Source organism: Cnephaeus nilssonii (assembly GCF_951640355.1).
Source record: "Cnephaeus nilssonii genome assembly, chromosome: 21".
Lineage (NCBI taxonomy): Eukaryota > Metazoa > Chordata > Mammalia > Chiroptera > Vespertilionidae > Cnephaeus > Cnephaeus nilssonii.
Window position 1 is genome coordinate 14,528,046 of NC_137092.1, and position 14,968 is coordinate 14,543,013.

The window sequence follows — 14,968 nt, forward strand, 5'->3', positions numbered from 1 at the left end:
CTGCTCCCCACCCTCCACCCCGGTCTATCCTTCCACGGTCATCAGGGCCTCATCCATCGTCCTGTATCCTCTCCAGGCTTTACCAGCCAAGAACCTAAAATGTGTGGGAGTACTCAGCCAGGCTGTGGGGAAACTGGGCCCCTGAAAGAGACAGACTGTGTGCGGGACAGCTGTCTTTAGGCGATTCAGATGAGATATGAGGGAAGGAGACAAGATGGGGACTATGTTTGAGCTCTCCTACTGTGTCACCAAGATGACGGGAAGTTTCACAACCAGTAGCTCAAAAAGGGTGTAAGTCACTAGACCACTAACCTGGGGCATCACCAGTCAACCCCACCCTTAGGATCCTGTGGCTGTTTGTGAGGTGCGGCCTGAGGCCTGGTCCATACCCTCAAATGACTGGAGGCCTAAGGGCAAAGATGTCACGGTTTACTGACGTCCTAGACACCACTCTGCTGCCTTTCCCAAACCAAGTCACAGCAGAAACCTGGCAGCTCCCCCAGGGCCTTGTCACACATATAACCACTTTAGCATAGTTACTCTGGTTTTCTCCCTGGTTTTTCAGCCCAACCTTCTCCTCACCTCAAGCTGTTCGCAGGCTGGAGAAGGAAGCATAGCATTAACTTGGTGGCAAGATGATTTCCACTGTAATTTCACAAATAAGAAAACTGAGACCCAGAACATTAATTCTACCATAGCAAGTTAGTAGGAAAGTTTGGGACTAGACCCCAGGTCTTCAGACTGTGCCACCACCACACCCCACTTTGTGTGTGGTTCTCTTTACTCTCAAGTCTGGACTAGGAGCCTTAGCTTTCATAGTAGCCCAGCCTCACCCCAGTTTACAAAGCCTAAAACTGTGTGCAGATGGACAGGGCTTTCCCCAGGTGAGACTTTCTTAGGATGACTTGTTCAAGTCCTCTCTCTCTATCGTCCCCTGGCAATCCCCCCTCTCAAAGGCCCATGAAACTAGGTTCTTTTTTGGGGGTGGAGGGTGAGGTAGGGGAAATCCCTTGCATAAGAAAGCTTGACACTAAATTTTCTTATATAGGTATATTGTATATATGCTGATGCAGTAAGAGGGGGGAAAAAACAGTGCAAATACAATTACAATTCATAATACTTGGTTTCAATGCCCCCAGGAACTGCCCCATTCCTCGGCTACCTCCCAACCCCCAGCACTTCCCCACAGTATCACCCTAATGCTGGGGGGTAGAGAGGGTGGGCAGGTTAGGGTAGGGAGTGGGCTCTGCCAAGGCAGTGCTGGTGACCCGGAGGGAATACTCCAGGGTGGGGAGGCAAGGCACAAAAGAGGGGTGGGTGGTGGGGGAGGTGGCTTCTCTAAGGAGGGATGGGGTTGGAGCAGCTGCCAGTCTCAGTGTGCTGGGCCCGGCCCACTCTCCTACCCACCCTCCACAGCCCTGCCTCCCTACCTCCTCCCCTTCCCCAGAAACCCTTTTGCACGGATCATACACAAACGGGCACATTACAAAATGACATAACACGGTTTCACAATATCCATGGCTAGGGCTTTTTTTTCTCTTTTTCAGCTTTTTTTTTTCTACACAATGTACAATTCCTTTTAAATGAATCAAGAAATAGCTTATATACACGAATGAGTCCTTGTTATAACATCTCGGCAGCAAATATCATAAGCTAATGAAGGTCTTGTTGGAGGGGAAGGGAGCCTAGGACTGGGATGGGGTGGAGAGAAGGGTTATGCCTTCTGGAGGAATGGGGAGAAAAGGGAGTGGAGGGGAAAAGGAACAAAAGTAAAATATCAAGAAGCATCTTTACAAAGCAGTTCTATAGCTAATTCTTTTAAAGGGGAAAGGAAAGAAAACCAAAGCAGGAACACATCTCTGTTTTTAAAAAAATATGTCTACCATACATACATACAAAAATGTGGGGGGAAATACTTATTCCAGGGATGAAGGAAGTCCAGATGCTGTGGTCAAGTGACAAAAATAAAAAATAAAAAGAAAAGAAAAATAAAAGACAAATAAGGACCTCGGTCCCTCAGCTTTACCCAAGCCTTACCACTCATCCACCCGTTTCAGGCTTCTAGGGAGTAAGCCACCATCCATAAACGACGACTTTTAGAGGCTTTGGGGATGGAGAAAGCCAGGCAGAACTAGTGGGATCCTCACTATATTACCCTGAGCTTCAGAGCTCCAGGGGTGAAAGATAACCCTGAACAGAGGGTCTTTCCTCCTATCTTTAGCTTAGTGTCTATGGGGCCCAAGGCCTGGGGATGGACAGCAACAATAGGCTTGGAGGGACTCAAGGCAATCAGGGATGAAAAAGTAGAGAAATGAGGAAGACAGGGGAGAGGGAGGGAAGGAAGGAGGTGGAAGGCTAATACTTTACCATGATTTAGGGGAACCTTACCCCCATCACTAATCCCTGGGAAGGGTATTAAAATGAAAAGAGAGGGTAAGAAATCAAACCTCAGCGATTGAGCAAAGGGTCATGGAGCTTTACTAGTGAATAAGCAGCCTCTATGTAACTGACCCTGAGGGGATAAAAACAGGAAAGACTCCACCCTCTCCCCCACTGCCTCAGCACCTTGGCAGGCACTCAACTATAGGTTTTCCTTCCCCATCATTCCCCCTTCTCTATACATCTGACTTCCAAACACCATCCAAAGGTGGCCTGGCTCCCAGGGAAGGGGCTCAGTTCAGGGCAGGGACAGACCCCAGCCAAACGATATTGCACATTCTCTGTTTCTTATTTTTAATCTCAACTGACAAACTTGGGCACCTCGTACCTCTGAGCACCTCTGAGCTGGGGGAGGGGAGACATAACAGAAATGGCACTTCATCATGGGGGGGGGGGGGGGGAAGAGGCTAGACAGACATGCCACAAAGGCAAGATGACCTGTAGGGAAAATATTTTTTTAAAAAGCTTCCAATTTCATGGAAGACAGAAAAGCAAAACCAAACGATTTATCCAGTGCTTTCAAAGCACAGAGGGCAAAGAAGACATGTAAGAATATATCTTTATATATATATATATATATAATTTTAAAATAATACCACACCCAGTTCCATTAACACCCCCCTCCCACCACTTACAGTCAGGGGTAACACATTCCCCAGAAAAATACTCGAAACAACCCCATCACTACCTGTTACTAGTGTCTAGCTTCCAGATCATTTCATCACTGGGGGAGCACAGACATGGGCTGTAGCTCTGCTCCTTTATTAAGTGCTCAATGAATTTGGGGGGAGGGAGGAAAGAAAAAAGCCAGGAAGGCCTTGTAAGGCCAGTATAATCACCCACTGTGGCTCTGGAGTATGGGGAATAGAGGCCAGAGTGGGGAGAACTGAGCCTGATTCTAGCTCCTTCTCCCATCCCATCCCCAAACTTTATAGGGTAGATGTGCAGTTTGTGTGTGTGTTAATTTTAAAAGTGCCTTCTTACTTTAAAAAAATTATTTAATTTTAAAAAATAAAAGTGGGGGAACTTCCCCAGGTGGCTTTCAAGGGCAAAATATTAAACAACTCTTCACCCCTCTCTGCTGAGAGTATCCCTTTCCAGCACCGTGGTAGCTTTTAGAGCTGGAGAGGCAGGTGGGTGTACACTGTGAGAGCAGAAACCCCGCTTTTACGGGACTTCCCTGACCTCAAAAAACAGCCGGGTCCCCACCCCTCCCCCACCATATGAGTAAATGGGATACTCATCTCCCCAATCCCCAAAACAGCAACATTGCACAATTAAATTCCTTTTCTACATTAGTAGCACTTAAGGAAGGGGGCAGGGCACAATTAATAGAATTCGAGGGGGTGGGTGGCGACAATTTTCTAGCAGAGGCCTAAAGTTGGTTTGGACATGAGTGGTCTGGTTCTGAGCAGTTGGCTCTGCAGTCAGTGCAGGAGGGTCAGGGCAAGACTCCAACTTGATTAGGTGCCCTCACCCTCACCTCCTGGCACTCAGAGGATGAAGAGAGACAATTGTGAGCCTCAGCTGTCAGGAGAGAAAGCCCTTCTTCCTTCCTCTAAGTCTGTTTCCTCCCTTTATCATTTCATGTCCATCCCAACTCTAGGTCACCCAACACTCAGGCGGGAACAGCCATTCCTCTATAGTACAAATGGGGCTGTGGTTACTAGAATAAAAAAAAGTGGGGGATAGGGAAAATTTTTATAAGAAAATAAGATGAAATAATTAATTTGGGCTAGTTGGCCTGGAATAGACTTCCACGACTCCACTAGGATCAGGAGACCAATCTTATTCCCCCAGCATCCAGAAGGCTAGGACCTGGTCTCAGTCTTCCTTGGCTCAACATTATGCTCATCATCATCCTCCTTTCTCCCCCTTCTCTGAGTCAGTTGTAGGATGGTTAAGTTTTAAAGCTTCTCCCTCCAGGCTCTTTCCCCTCATTCTTAGAGCCCAACTTAAATACTAACACTGCCTCCTGAACTGTCCAATCCAGAGACTCCACAGTGGGTGTGCTGTTTCTCCTTGGTTGATGCCACCACCTCCCCTGGTTAAGTGCATAAGAACTCTGCCCTAATACTCCTGGTCATGTTTTACCTGGCAGCTGGGACCCTACTGCAATGCTCCTACTATTTAACTGTATGTAATTTGTGTTTATTGGGGAAAAAAAAGGAAGAAAAAGAAAAAGGGGGAAAAGAAGAAAAAGAAAAAAAAAAGAAAAATATTTGGGGGCGGGGGGGAGGTTTAACCGTCCACTGAACAAAGGGAGGACACACAACATCATTAAAAACAGTAATAATCATTACAGCATAAAAACAAACTTTAGAAACACAAGTCAGGAGGGCTTAAATTTCTCCCCAGGACCTCATTCTCACCTCTATCAGAGGCGAATATTCACCTCACTGTTACAAGAAAACTGAAGAGAGAAGACAGAGCGGCAGAAGAACAGATCGCAGCAGTATGAAATAAAGGGGAGGTGGTGGGGCAGGGCTTGTGTTTTCTTGTTGATTTCTATTTTTTGTCTTCTGTTTTGTTTTCCGTGTATGGTAGGCACCAGTACAGGCACTGCATGCGACGGAAGTTAGGGCCAAAGGGAGAGGAGAGGGGTAAAGGATTCAAGGTTGGGGCAGTACAAGTGGAACAGGCGTTATTTCTGTCCACTAATGGATTGCGATATAGACCGGGGAGGGATCATGTCTAAAAGGTATTCCCGCTGTCGGTCTGCCAAACTGGGGGCTTTGTGTCCTCCGATGCCAGTGTTCAAGTATGCAATGTTGACACCTAGACCCAGGAGACAAAAGTGGAGGGCAGGTATTAAAAAGGAAATGACGCCTTCTTCTGCTACTTAGGGCTGCAGAGCTGGAGATGGGGAGAAAACATTAGAAGCTGCCTACTCCTGTCCAGACTCAGTTAACTTTATTTCTGTAGCAACTACCCCTTTGCTCTAAGCTTTAGGGAAAGAGGTCTTCCTGAAACTTCAATCCTTCAAGAATAATAAACGTGATGTCTTGATGATATAGCCAAGTCAAAGAAAACAGTGGTGAGAAGAAAATTAAGACAAAGATGAAATCATTGAATCTGCTTTGGTTTTGGGGCTGCCGACCATGGAAAGGCAACCTTGGATCAAACAGGATTAGGACAGTTGGTTCTACAGTTTTGGCCAAAAGAGATCAATAACCACATGCCCACCAAGGGGGCATATTAGACATTAAATTTCTAATGGCAGGGACTTTGTCAGTTTCACCACCAAAACCCAAGTACACTGTGCTTAGCATGTAATATAAATTTAGCAAACATTTGCCGTATAAGGCATATAGATCAATGGAACAGAACAGAGACCCCAGAAATTGGCACAAGCCATTACGCTCCATTAATATTTGACAAAGGAGGCAAGAGCATACAATAGAGTCAAGACAGTCTCTTCAATAAATAGTGTTGGGAAAATTGAACAGATACATGCAAAAAAAATGAAACTAGACCACCAACTTACACCATATACAAGAATAAATTAAAAATGGGTAAAGGACTTAAATGTAAATTGTGAAACCATAAAAATCCTAGAAGAAACCATAGGCAGCAAAATCTCAGACATCTCCGTAGCAGTATGTTTACGGATACATCTTCTAAGGCAAAGGAAACTAAGGAGATAATAAAAAAATGGAACTACAGCAAAAGAAACCATCAACAAAACGAAAAGGGAGCCCACTGTATGGGAGAATATATTTGACAATGATATATATGATAAAGGGTTAATATCCAAAATATATAAGGAACTAATACAACTTAAAAGGAAGAGAAACAATCCAATTAAAAAATGGGCAAAGGACCTAAAGACACTTCTCCAAAGTGGACATACAGATGGCCAAGAGACATATGAAAAATGCTCAAAGTCACTGATCATCAGAGATGCAAATTAAAACGACAATGAGGTATACCTCACACCTGTCAGAATGACTACCATCAACAAATCAACAAATGACAAGTGCTGGGGAGGATGTGGAGAGAAGAGAATCCTAGTAGTACACTGCTGATGGGAATGCAGACTGGTACATCCATTATGGAAAACAGTATGGAGTTCCCTCAAAAATTTAAATATGGAACTGCCATTTGACCCAGTGATCCCACTTCTAGGAATATATCCTAAGAAACCCAAAACACCAATCAGAAAGAATGTATGCACCCCTATGTTCATAGAGGCACACTTTACAATAGCTAAGATCTGGAAACAGTCCAAGTACCCATCAGTAGACGAGTAGATAAAAAAAGCTGTGGTACAGTGGAATACTATGCAGCAGTAAAAAATAAGAATCTCTTACCCTTTGAGACAGCATGGAGGGACCTGGAGAGTATCATGCTAAGTGAAATAAGTCAGTCAGAGAAAGACAAGTATCACATGATCTCACTCATATGTGGAAATCTAACAAGATAAACTGAAGAATGGAGTGAATCCAGAGACACGGAAGCATGGAACAGAGTGCAGAATCTCTGAGCAAAGGCCAGGGAGGGTCAGTGGGTGGGAGGTAATCAACCAAAGACCTTGTATGCATATATGCACAACCCATGGACACAGGCAATAGGGTGGTGAAGGCCTACCTAGGGTGGGGGGTAAGGGCGGGGTGGAGGGGGTCAATGGAGAAAAAAAGGGAACATATGTAATACTTTTAGTAATAAAGATTTTAAAAAATTTGCCATATAAAAAAAGAGGGAAGGGAGTAGGACCTAAAGAAAGAGTAGAAAACAAAAGAAGGAACAATTTACTTAAAGGGGCTGCTACAGAATTGTGTACTAACTAGTTAATCCCTGAGAAAAGTTCTCAGATCAACCCTTCTTACCTGGCATACCAAGGAGGCCCCCTGGCACAGACAGCTGGGGTGCCTGTGCAAAGTTGGAAAGCATGGAACGGGCAGATGTGGGTATGCCACGCTGGAGGCTGCTTTGGGGCTGTGGAGCCTGCAATGATGAGGAGACAGTTCATCACAACTCTGCCATAGGGAAAGTTTAAGTGGGGGAGTAAGAACATGAGAGTGCAGGATTACAGTATGACTTCCCGCAGAAGGAAAAACCAGTTGGGATAAAGAGCTGACAAACCCTGAGATAATTCCTCACCTGCCGAAGTGTATGATGTCTCATTATGGTCTCTTGTTTACTGACACTGGACACAGCTGGAGCCGTAGTGGGGGAGAGGGCTGCCTGCTGCTGTAATCGCTGTTCAATTTCCTGTTGGGAGTCATCAGGTCAAATTGGGCAGGACAGCACCCAATTTCCTAACCAGAAAACCTAGAGGTCTTATCTCTATTGCTGCCAGCTCTAGTTGAAGGGATATAAAAAAGGCCAAAGAGTTTGGTGGGGTACGATGCTGGGGTACGATGCACTAAGATATTAGGGTACAAGTAGCCAACATGCTTCACTAAGGGGCCCCGGCCCCTCTCTCCTGGAAAGCTGGCTCTCAGAAGCTGGCTGGGTAGTGGTGATGAGCTGACCTATATAATTAAGGCTGATGAGTTACTGAGGTTTTATTTTTGACTCCTAACATTTTCCAGAGGTTCTGGAAAGGGTCTGATGGGGAAAAGAATCTGAATGAGTTTCCCAACATATACTCCCCTCTTCAAGATAGATTCATTGTATTGATAATATAGGTGGTATTCACACACTCTAGCCCCACTAGTCTTCACTGGGCTACTTTATATCTATCCTTTCCATTGTCATTTCTTTGTCAAATATGGACTGCAGATAATTACTTCTCTCAAAGAGATTTCCAAATACAAACTCCTCCCATTAAAATCCATTTGTTTGAGGAGGAAACAAAATTGAGAAGAAATTTCTTTAGTGCTATTAGGGAAAGGCAAGAGTCTCAAGCTTTCTGTCCCTTTCCCTTAGCCTCAGTCATTATATATCACTCACTGTGCTCTTATCCAATCAGAAATAATCAAATGGAAGTGGGAAAGAGAATGGTTAAGTAGGAAAAAAGGGAACCAAGGCCTCTAGGTTCTAGGAACTTCAATCCAGAAACCTAGATCACCAGGAACTGTGAGGATCACATAGATAGCTCCTCTAAATTAGAAGTAATTATTTTTAGGGACAACCCAACCTGGACAAGTCGCTGGTGAGAAGTCAGAATTCTTACCTGTTCCTGCTGTAGAGCTTTAACAAAAGCGTTTTTCAGCCGGTTGGTGTGTTCAGCTTTTAGAGCCTTCTTCTGGTTGGAGGTCATACATTGCTCACATAGAATCTTACCATTCTTCTCTTGCTTCCAGTGAGGGGTGAAATCTGTGCGGCACTGGGCACAAACAAAGGGTTCGACCCGCAGAAGTGAGGCACAGCTTTTGCCTAGATGCCAACAAGAAGAATAATCAGTGGTTTCACATTTCCTATCTTGTTTCTCTTCATCAAAGGAATCTTTTTTCCAGGAGTTTACTTTCCTGAATTAAGGAAGAGACTCTACAAAAATAATACTCTATAAAATACTTTATTTCCTTTGATTGTAACAGCATAACTTCAGTGAATTCAGATCGTACCATTCCCATTTACAAAGGAGCAAATGAAATCTAAGAAACATAGCTCCTAAATAACAAAGCTGGCATAAGAACCCAAGTCTTCTGATTTCTTATTATATTACCATTTTAAAAAGTGCCAATTTAGATTCAAAGGACTCCAGCTAACTCAGCCAATACTTTTGCTTCTTAGCATCGCTTTACCTCAGATTGCATTTATCCTTGTCACGTGTTTATAACTTCTAGTTATCAGTGTCTAAATGATTCACTTTATGATCTATTTCTAGCCAATATTGAGCCCTTTAGACACTTTACTGTCAGGTATTCCCCTAAACTTGTATGTTTGGAAATTCAGGCTTAATAACTTAATGACAGGGACTGAATATAATAATGTAGCACAATGCCCCATAAACACTGACATTAAAAATAAGTGTTCTAGCCTGGCCAACTTGGCTCTGTGGTTGAGCGTGGACCATGAACCAGGAGGTCACAGTTTGATTCCGGGTCATGGCACATGCCTGGTTGCGGGCTCAATCCCCAGTGGGGGGACGTGCAAGAAGCAGCTGATCAATGATTCTCTCTCATTATTGATGTTTCTATCTCTTTCTCCCTCTCCCTTCCTCTCTGAAATCAATTAAAAAAAAAAAAAGTACAACTCAACAACAAAAAACAACATAGCTTAAAAAATAAGTGTTCTAGTCAACAAATTATGCATGAATTACGCTAGGCACCATTTAAAACAATACACTGCAAAAATATACAAGAGACATAAAATACACTATATATATAGTAAGAAGAGGTTATTTGATATTACACAATATCCTGTGATACTCTGCTTATGTCAACCAGGCTTGGCAACCTCTTGCTTAGATAAAAAGACTGACTAGAGAAAAAAAAAAGTCTTACCTTGACTGTCGATAACACTTTGTACGACTTCTTCCAAGCCTACCATGTAGATGAACTCGCTGTTAGCTGCACTAGGCAGAAAGTGAAGCAAGGGAGCAGGAGGTTTAGGGGGTGGAATCTCCAGGAGTGTCTTTTCCAGCTGTTTACGAAGAGCCAATTTGGCTGCAGCCTGTGAGTTGGCAGCATCAGTCATGGCGCTGGGGCTAGGAAGTGGTGAGGACACTCTGTTCACGGTCCCTGGCTGGATATGGGAGGCAAGATTCATATAGATGGCCGAGGATGTTGTGCGCTGACAGGGAACAGAAGAACTTGACTGCTGAAATAGATTTAGTACAGGGTCAGTGATGATATGTGGGAGAAAGGACCAGTTCTTGTTTTTGTGGCAGAGAACATTATTTGATCTTAGTTTAGACTACCTAGCGTCCCCCAAACTAAGAAAAAGACAGGAGTTGTCCAATTTCTTCATTGAAAAAAAACTACAGGACATAGGAAAGAAGAATGATAGTGACTGAGCTAAAACCGCTAAGGGGAAAAATAAAAATATTCCCTAGAGACTTCTTTCTTCTAGACAATTTTAGCTTATTATGCTCTGCTGTATAATCTCTTTTCTCCACCTCTACTTTCATATAATTCCCTCAATGCTTCCACTTTTTGGGATAGTTGTCCAAGTTCCATCAAAATTATCCTTGTTGTCTTAATTTCTCTCTGTCCAAAAACGTAAAACCTACAGTTCTTTCAACAGGGAAAGCAAATAAAAGATTTCTGTGTTACCACATAGGGCCCTCTCTTACCGGTTGGTAATTGATGGCGGGATTTATATTGGGTGTTGTGGTGCGTACGAGGCCAGGCTTAGGCGGGCCGCGCTGACCCTGTAGCTGGGCTGGGTTTGGTGCAATAACACGCTGAGACATCAACATGTGTGGGAGAGTGGTATTGGTTGCTGAACGGATGACACTATGACCCTGAAAGGGAAGAAGAGGAAAAGAACTAGTCATAGGTGATAAAATGCCCCACAAAATGTTAAAGGGAAGACATTGTTTATAATACATAGCTGAGTAGAAATATAGAATAAGTCTACCATCACTGTAAACCCTTATCAGTCGCTAGAAATTCCCTGGCTTTTTTTTTTTTTTTTTTTTTTTGTATAAGCTATCTAACCCTATATGGAAAAGGGCTAAACTAAAAACCTTCTCTAGAGAAGAAAAACTAGAGTGGAAAGATGAGGGTTATTCATCCTACTGCAAACTAAATCAGGCCATAAAGGACCAACAGGATTGCCTGTAGTAATAACACCTCTTTCATGGCCCTCTGACAGTAAGATCCCACTATGGGTCACATACCTGTAATGTTCTTAAATTCTGAGGTTCAACCCCTTGGGCCCCAGGCCGGGAGGGAAGCTTGGATAGGCCCTGCTGTCCAACATGGGCAGGAGATGGCTGAACAATAGATGCTGCATTCTGTACAATTGGAGTCTGGGAAAGAGAATAGAAAATGAGAGTTAGAAAAGGCTAAAGAGGTATAAATTTGGTACACTTCTTAACTCCCCCCCCCCCCAATTTTTATTGATTTCAGAGAGAAAGGGAGAGGGAGAGAGATATAGAAACATCAATGATGAGAATCATCGATCAGCTGATTCCTGCACAACCCCTACTGAGGATCGAGCCCACAACCCAGGCATGTGCCTTGACTGGGAATTGAATCGTGACCTCTTGGTTCATAGATCAATGCTCAACAAATTGAGCCACACTGGCTAGGCGGTACACTTCTACACTTTAAAAATTCTTGTCAGTGTGAAGCTCCCACTGACCGGGAGGGAAAATGAAGGGGGGGGGGGGGGGGACGGGAAGAATCAAGGTTTTGTTGATTAACGAACGCTTAACATAAAAAAATCTACCTGGGGCAGCCCATTCTCAATCCAGTTTTTCCCCCCAGTCCCTTATTTCTAGGGCACATTACCTTCTGAACCACGTTCTCTTTCTGTAGCTGACTCTGTCTCAGTTTCTTTAACAGCACTAGTCGAGCTTCTTCCAATCGCAGCTCATCCCTCAGCTGCTTGATGAGCTGCTGCCGTTCCTCAATGCCTTTCCCCTAAGGAAACATGGAGACTATCAACTATGGTAGCAGGTGTCCAGAGTCCCTTCCTGCAAGAGGATCCCTTCTTTTAGGTCTGAAACCTTCATCTTCCACAAGTAACAAAAGTGGTGATGGGATTATCTTTGTGTTCTTGGGGTCTGGCGAGCACAGGGGTGGTGGCAGGAGCCTCTCCCGCCTCCGCTGCAGGCTGGAGGTAAAGAGCAGGCTGGCAGTAAGGAGCGAGGGGTCCCGGACTGCAAGAGGGATGTCTGACTGCCAGCTTACCCAATCCCTCGCCCCCCCATCCTCCACAGGCGGACATCCCCTGAGGGGTCCCGACTGCAAGAGGGTGCAGGCTAGGCTGAGGAACCCCATTCCCCCACCCCCCGTGCACGAATCTCATGCACCAGGCCTCTAGTCATTTATAAAGCATCATCAATGGTAGTTATTTTGACCTAACAAGTAACTATAAAAATAACAGAACTGGGATACTTACAGAATTAAAGAGAATAGGAGGAGTAAGAAAAACATTTCTTTTTTTCCTGTCCTTTTTTTTTTTTTTTTTTTACCTTAAACATCTCTAGGTTGGCTGCTTTGAGTCTTTCTTCCATTCGGGAGCTGGAACGGGGACTGGAAGCCTCATTATCAGATAAAACAATGATGTCTGGGGAGGGAGTTAGCCTTCCTCGGTCTGGCTCACTAAGATGAAAAGAAAAAAATTAAGGTATGTCCAACAGTAAAAGTTCACAGAAAAGTTTTTAAAACTTCAAGGGAACTTAGGTCTGTCCCGATTCACCCAGGGGAAGACAGAGCACTCAAATTGTAGGATAAAGAAGACACTAAAATGAAAGTGATGATGAAACCTCAACAAAAGTACTTTTCCTGTCTAAATTCCTCACAGAGGATGCAGAGACAAAGACACAGGTTTTAGAAATGGAAATAAGAGTGTTCTCATCACACTGAGTAAATTAAAATTCTAAATGTTCTCCCTATACCTCTCTCTCCTTTGGGTTGTTTCATTAGTAGGAGCAAGAAGAAAATGGCTGGTTTGACAGGCGAAGAAGGGTTTAAGGCAGGAAAGCCTAGTTGCCCACCCCAGGTACAGCTAATATGTTGCTAAGGAGATAGCTCATTATACCAATAACATGGTCCTGGCTATCTGAGGATTTACAAGAAAGGAGGTTATATCACAACTCCATGATAATCTTATCCTGTCAAGAGTTAAGGCAAAAGAAGGTACTATTCTCATTGGCTTGAGGGAATGGACAATGCCAAATATAATGTCTATGGCCTTCTGGAGGACTGACACTACAGATGTAAATATATATGGAACTTGCATCTATTTGCCAGAGTTCTGCTTAGTATCTTTCTTCAGAAAGAAACTGTCTAGAAATGAATTTGAAATCTAAGTGTTCCACACTGGTTCTCCTGGAGCTTATTTTTTATATATTTCTTAAATATATATTTTATTGATTTTTTACAGAGAGGAAGGGAGAGAGATAGTTAGAAACATCGATGAGAAACATCGATCAGCTGCCTCCTGCACACCTTCTACTGGGGATGTGTCTGCAACCAAGGTACATGCCCTTGACCGGAATTGAACCTGTGACCTTTCAGTCCACAGGCCGATGCTCTATCCACTGAGCCAAACCGGTTAGGGCTCCTGGAGCTTATTTATTAAACAACTCTAGTTTTGGTCTTTGTGGGGCTAGCCTTGAAAGAATTCTACTTGTGTCTGGCCAGCATGGCTCAGTGGTTGAGTATCAACCTAAGAACTAAAAGGTCACAGTTCGATTCCTGGTCAGGGCACATGCCCAGGTTTTGGGCTCTATCCCCAGTGGGGGGCATGCTGGAGGCAGTAGATCAATGATTCTCTCTCTTCATTGATGTTTCTATCTCTTCCTCCCTCTCTCTTACTCTTTAAAATCAATATATATATATATATATATATATATATATATTTTAAAAGAATCCTACTTATTTCTCTAAGATGATGAAAAATGGCATTCCCCACTTATCACTTAAGACCTTGAGCTTTGCCCTAGCCAGTTTGGCTCAGTGGATAGAGCATCAGCCTGCGGACTGAAGGGTCCCAGGTTCAATTCTGGCCAAGGGCATATGCCCAGGCTGTGGGCTCGATCCCCAGTAGGGGGTGTGCAGGAGGCAGCCAATCAATGATTCTCTCTCATCATTGATGTTTCTATCTCTCTCTCTCCCTCTCCCTTCCTCTCTGAAATCAATAAAAAGATATATTAAAAAAAAAAAAGACCTTGTGCTTTTCACTGTAGTTTGGAGTACATAAATCTAAGCAATATGTTCTTACGTCTTATTTAAACATGTAACTTAAACTCTTAATACACACAGATCTTTAATCCTGAGAGCTTCTCTACTATTTCTGAGGGCTTGACAACATGTGCCTTTTAAACTAGGCACCCTGGATGGTTGGGATAGGCATTCAATTTCTCTACAGGGTAAACTAAGTTATAAAAATCAACCAAAATTTAGCTGAGGAAATAGAATAAGAGGACAGAGTAACAAAAATGACTATCTTGGGCCCTGGCCAATGTGGCTCAGTTGGTTGCAGCATTGAAGGTGGCGAGTTCGGTTCCTGGTCAGGGTATATATCCTGGTTCCGGGTCTGGTTGGGGTGCGTGTAGGAGGCAATCAATCTATGTTTCTGTTTCTGTCTCAAATCAATAAAAAATAAATTTTAAAAAATTGCTGTAAACAAAGGAATTACTATTTTGGGAACTATTCCAGTCTCCTGTGTAGTCACTAGTCACAGACATAGCAAGCTGAGATTGTGGCGTTATTGAAAATGAAGCCACTAGAGGGGAAAAAGAACCTTTCATTTTCTAACCCCAAATTCCTCGAGTAATGGTCAGGCCTAAATAAAGTTTGAATTTTATTTTTATTTTTAGTTAATCCTCACCTGAGGATATTTTTCCATTGACTTTTTTTTTTTTAAATATATTTTGATTTTTTACAGAGAGGAAGAGAGAGGGATAGAGAGTTAGAAACATCGATCAGCTGCCTCTTGCACAACCCCTACCGGGGATGTG

At 43.5% G+C, this 14,968-nt stretch overlaps 1 protein-coding gene across 4 annotated transcripts in view; it reads right to left on the reverse strand.

The window, feature by feature from the left end:
* Positions 1-23: 23 nt before the first annotated feature.
* Positions 24-14,968, reverse strand: part of GATAD2B (GATA zinc finger domain containing 2B) — an 82,276-nt gene continuing 67,331 nt past the window's right edge. For 2 of the 4 annotated variants that reach the window (XM_079762183.1, XM_079762184.1), the window contains 9 exons: positions 12,476-12,605; positions 11,790-11,921; positions 11,174-11,305; positions 10,625-10,795; positions 9,834-10,149; positions 8,561-8,763; positions 7,543-7,653; positions 7,269-7,386; positions 24-5,217 (listed from right to left, as the gene is read on the reverse strand). In XM_079762183.1, coding sequence (XP_079618309.1) covers positions 5,084-5,217; positions 7,269-7,386; positions 7,543-7,653; positions 8,561-8,763; positions 9,834-10,149; positions 10,625-10,795; positions 11,174-11,305; positions 11,790-11,921; positions 12,476-12,605 — 1,447 coding nt within the window. In that variant the 3' untranslated portion in view covers positions 24-5,083. The other 2 variants (XM_079762182.1, XM_079762185.1) reach the window with 2 other exon arrangements.